Consider the following 5,068-nt stretch of genomic DNA (forward strand, 5'->3'; position numbering starts at 1 on the left):
GAGGGGAGGGAGCAGGGAGGGGGGGAGGGGCTAGGCCGCTGTCACCGGGCAGGAGAGAACGTTGCGAACGTGCGCCTGCTGCCGATTGGCCGGGAGAGGCCACGCCCCCGGGCGCTGATTGGTCCGTTTTCTCGGCCCCAACGTTCGGCCGCGGGGAGGGGGCGTGGTTTCACACGTTAGCTATATAAGGACGCTCGGACGCGGCGGGTTGTCGGGAGTCGAGGTGATTCGGAACTGTTCGGCTCTTTTCGGCAGTTTTCGGATCGGTTCGGCCGCTTCGGGACGGGCGTCCCGCACACATCGGCCCCTCCGCCCCCCCCCCCTAACTGCCTTTCCCAGGTGAGTGCCGCCCTCCGGGCATCAGCCCTATTACTCGATTCATTTTATTTGTATATGTTGATTTATTTTATTTGGTTAATATCTTTTGTCTTGTCGATTTATTTTATTTGTACGTGTCGATTCGATGTTTTTGCTTTGTTGTCTGTCGATTTGTAGACTGTGAGCCCACTGGTGGGTAGGGACCGTCTCTATATATTGCCAACTTGGCCTTCCCAAGCGCTTAGTACAGTGCTCTGCATCATCATCATCATCAATCGTATTTATTGAGCGCTTACTGTGTGCAGAGCACTGTGCTAAGCGCTTGGGAAGTGCAAATTGGCAACATCTAGAGACAGTCCCTACCCAACAGTGGGCTCACAGTCTAGAAGGGGGAGACAGAGAACAAAACAAAGCATGTTAACAAATAAAATAAATAGAATAAATAGGTATAAATCAATCAATCAATTGTATTTATTGAGCGCTTACTGTGTGCAGAGCACTGGACTAAGTGCACAAGTTGGCAACATATAGAGACAGTCCCTACCCAACAGTGGGCTCACAGTCTAAAAGGGGGAGACAGAGAACAAAACCAAACATATTAACAAAATAAAATAAATAGAACAGATATGAACAAGTAAAATAAATAGAGTAATAAATATGTACAAACATATATACAGGTGCTGTGGGGAAGGGAAGGAGGTAAGATGGGGAGGATGGAGAGGGGGACGAGGGGGAGAGGAAGGAACTCTGCACACAGTAAGCGCTCAATAAATACGATTGATGATGATGATTTATTTTATTTGTCCGAAATTGATTCTATTTTGTTAATATGTTTTGTTTTGTTGTCCGTCTCCCCCTTCTAGACCGTGAGCCCGCTGTTGGGTAGGGACCGGCTCTAGGTGTTGCCGACTTGGACTTCCCCAGCGCTTAGCACAGTGCTCTGCACACAGCAAGCCCCACGCGGGACAACCCGGTCACTTTGTATCTCCCCAGCGCTTAGAACAGCGCTTGGCACATAGTAAGCGCTTAACAAATGCCATTATTATTATTATTAATAATAATAAATACGATTGAATGAATGTTAATAGTAAAGATGGCTTTTGTTAAGCGCTTACTACGTGCCAGGCGCTGGAGGGGGGGTTACAAGGTCATTAGATTGTCCCATATGGGGCTCAGTCTTCATCCCCATTTTACAGATGAGGTAACTGAGTGCTTTGCACATAGTAATAGCTTAACAAATGCCATTATTATTAATAATAATAATAAATACGATTGAATGAATGTTAATTAAGATGGCATTTGTTAAGCGCTTACTATGTGCCAAGAGCTGTTCTAAGCGCTGGTGAGGGGGATACAAGGTCATCAGATTGTCCCACATGGGGCTCAGTCTTCATCCCCATTTTACAGATGAGGTAACTGAGGCCCAGAGAAGTTGATAGTAATAATAATAATGGCATTTATTAAGCGCCTACTATGTGCAAAGCACTGTTCTAAGCCCTGGGGGGGGGGGCATACAAGATCATCAGATTGTCCCACATGGGGCTCAATGTTCATCCCCATTTTACAGATGAGGTAACTGAGGCCCAGAGAAGTTAATAATAATGGCATTTATTAAGCTCCTACTGTGTGCACAGCACTGTTCTAAGCGCTGGGGAGGTTACAAGGTAATCAGGTTGTCCCACGGGGGGCTCACAGTCTTCACCCCCATTTTACAGATGAGGTAACTGAGGCCCAGAGAAGTTAAGCGACTCGCCCAGAGTCGCACAGCGGACAAGTGGCGGAGCCGGGATTAGAACCCATGACCTCTGACTCCTAAGCCCGGGCTGTTTCCACTGAGCCACGCTGCTTCTCTCTGTGTGCGGAGCACTGTCCTAAGCGCTTGGGAGAGTGCACTTCGGCTTAAAGTGACAGTCCCCGCCCACAATGAGCTCACAGTCTAGAGGGATGGTAATTGCGGGGCCCACACATTCATTTAATCGTATTTAAGTGCTCCCTAGTCATTCAATCGTATTTATTGAGCGCTTACTCTGTGCAGAGTGCTTACTGTGTGCAGAGCGCTGTATTATGCGCTTGCCAGTGTACAACACGGCAATAAAGAGCGATAACTCCCGCCCACAATGAGCTCATAGCCTAGAGGGTTGATAACTGCGGAACACATACATTCATTGTCGTATTGATTAAGCGCTTCCTATGTGCAGAGCACTGAACTAAGCGCTCGGGAGAGTACACTAGGCAATAAAGAGTGACAATCCCCGTCCCCAACGAGCTCACAGTCTAGAGGGATAATAATTGTGGGATACACATTGATGCAATCGTATTAAGCGCATTTTATGTGCAGAACACTCTACTAAGCGCTTGGGAGAGTCCAATACGGCAGTAAAGAGGGACAATCCGGGCTCACAAAGAGGCACAGTCTGGGGGTGGGGAGACAGACATCCATGCCAGTATGAACCCGAGGGTCTTCACTGCTCCGCTTTTCCCCCTTCGCCACCCACCCCGGGCTCGGTGCCCCCTCCGGAGCCCAGGACCGTCCGAGACTGACCCCCACCGTGCCCGTCTCTTTGTACGGTAGGCTCCATCTCCGGCTCTTTCCCCTGCCAGTCCTCGCGCCAGCCATGCCAGGCCTGTGGGATCGCTTCTCGTCGGCCTCCGCCTCGTCGGAGCAGCCTCAGCTCTCGCCGTCCCGCCGCTCGCCCGCCTGGGTCCCCGGGGTCCGGGAAGGGGGGCTCGGACACTCCTCCAGCCTGGAGACCTCAGACTGCGAATCCCTGGACAGCAGCAGCGGCGGCGGCGGCAGCGGCGAGCTCGGAGCCGAGGACGGTGAGTGCCCCGTCCCGAGCCAAAGCAGGGCATCGAGAAGGTCCAGGGGGTCCCCACCTGCGGGCGAAGCCGTTCTCCCTCTGTCCCTCCCCCTCCGCTGTCCTCCTTCATCCACCCCCACCGGCACGGTAGCAGAGCACCCCAAAAGGGGGGAGTTCAGACCTGTGACTTCTCGTAGCCGGCCCCTGGGATGGGGTGTGATAAGCATCCTTGGAGGCTGGAGGGGATTGGGTGTATATGAGGAGGGCCCCAAGTACCTCCTCTCCCCCAACATCCGCCTCTTCCCCTCGAACCACGCCAACTCACTCTCCTGGATCTCCGCCCCTCCCTCCCCTCGCAGATGCCGATGACTTGGAAGACCTCTCTCTGCCAGACTTTGACTTGCTGAACGACCCCGAGGACGAACTGCTGTGTGCCAACCTGATGCAGCTTCTCCAGGGAAGCCTGAACCAGGCCAGGATGGGCCCCAAGCGCCCAGCCCGCCTCCTGATGCCCGCCCCGCTGGTGGCCCAGGTTGGCAAAGAGCTGCGGCGGCTGGCCTACAGCGAGCCCTGCGGCCTGCGCGGGGCCCTGCTGGACGTGTGCGTCGAGCAGGGCAAGGGGTGCCACAGCGTGGAGCAGATCGCCGTGGACCCCAGCCTGGTGCCCACCTTCCAGCTGACCTTGGTGCTGCGGCTGGACTCCCGGCTCTGGCCCAAGATCCAGGGCCTGTTCAGTGCCGGGCCCTCCTTCGCCCCGGGGTTCAGTCAGTCCTTGACGCTCAGCACCGGCTTCAGAGTCATCAAGAAGAAGCTGTACAGCTCAGAGCAGCTGCTCATCGAAGAGTGCTGAGGGCTCCGCGACCGTGACCCCCCTCCGATGGCTGGCAGAGCCAGAACTGATGGCGCGGGGATGGGAGGGAAGCAAGAATGGGCAGACTGACGCTGATCCGGGCAGAGAATCCTGGTCCCCTACTCTCCAGGGGCAGGGTGGCAGAATCCCTCCAAGTCCAGCCAAGAGTACGGCGCCTTGGCAGGCAAGAGCCCTGTGAGATCAGTAGCACAGCTTTCCTGCTCCTTAATATGACCGTGGTGGGAGAGGCAGAGCCAGGCATGCAGCGGGTCTGCAGAAGCAATTAAACCTGGCTCGTTTGCTAGTCTGAGTGTGTATGATGTATATGGATGTGTACAGGTCAGCAGAGGTTGGGGGGAGAGGGGATTGTGTCTTACACTTTTTTCTGTGTGTGGTTTCAAGTGGGTCTGGAGAAGGCCGTGTGTCGGATTGATCAAAGCTTCACTACTGACATTCTTTGTTTTCTCTTTTTTTTAGGCAGCTATTTTATAGACTCTTATGAATGTAAGAGCAGGAAGGGTTGGGTGTTGGGATCACTGTGAAACTTTGACACTTCAAGAAGCGGTGGTGGGAGGGGAAGGGGGAAGGAAGCTTGCAGCTAATCCCTCATCCAGCCACCCCCGGGGGGTACAACAGTGGAAGGGGCAGGACCCCGTTCCCCAGAAAAGTCGTGCCATAACCAGGCTTCCCTCTAGTACCGTTTACGTGACTACACTTGATGTTCAAGTATTAAGACCTATGCAATATTTTTTACTTTTCTAATAAATAAAACACTTTGTTTAAAAACGTGGTTGGTGCCCTTTCTCCTCCCCTGGCCTGTGATAAGCATACTTTCCCTCAGACCTTTGTCTGCCTGACATCCTGTGAACAGAAGGTGAAACCCCTCCCCTTGAAGCCTGCTACTGACAGAAGACACATTCCTTCTCTCCAGGTATTGAGTGAGCATTCTGCTCGATACTGATGCCGAATCCTCTAATTAGGAGTGCTCAAAAGTGAGAGGGTGGGTCACCTCTGTGCCGAGGGAGACTTGGGCTTGGATTCTCTGGGTTAGATTTCAAAGCAAGCATCTCTTCTCCTTGAACATCTCCAGACGGTAACG

The 5,068-nt window shown here is 53.1% G+C and overlaps 1 protein-coding gene across 2 annotated transcripts; it reads left to right on the plus strand.

Moving 5' to 3' along the window:
* The first annotated feature begins 228 nt into the window (after positions 1-228).
* On the plus strand, positions 229-4,756 carry DDIT4 (DNA damage inducible transcript 4). Of its 2 annotated transcripts, none has more exons than XM_038743840.1 (3): positions 229-339; positions 2,891-3,138; positions 3,479-4,756. In XM_038743840.1, the coding sequence occupies exons 2-3, from the start codon at positions 2,934-2,936 to the stop codon at positions 3,967-3,969; spliced, it is 696 nt and encodes a 231-aa protein (XP_038599768.1). In that variant the 5' UTR covers positions 229-339; positions 2,891-2,933; the 3' UTR covers positions 3,970-4,756. The 2 variants fall into 2 exon arrangements, with proteins under 2 accessions (XP_038599768.1, XP_038599769.1); XM_038743841.1 differs by having other exon boundaries at positions 2,920-3,138.
* The last annotated feature ends 312 nt before the right edge of the window (positions 4,757-5,068 follow it).

The sequence above is a fragment of the Tachyglossus aculeatus genome, chromosome 3 (genome assembly GCF_015852505.1).
Source record: "Tachyglossus aculeatus isolate mTacAcu1 chromosome 3, mTacAcu1.pri, whole genome shotgun sequence".
In the NCBI taxonomy this organism is placed as follows: Eukaryota; Metazoa; Chordata; class Mammalia; order Monotremata; family Tachyglossidae; genus Tachyglossus; species Tachyglossus aculeatus.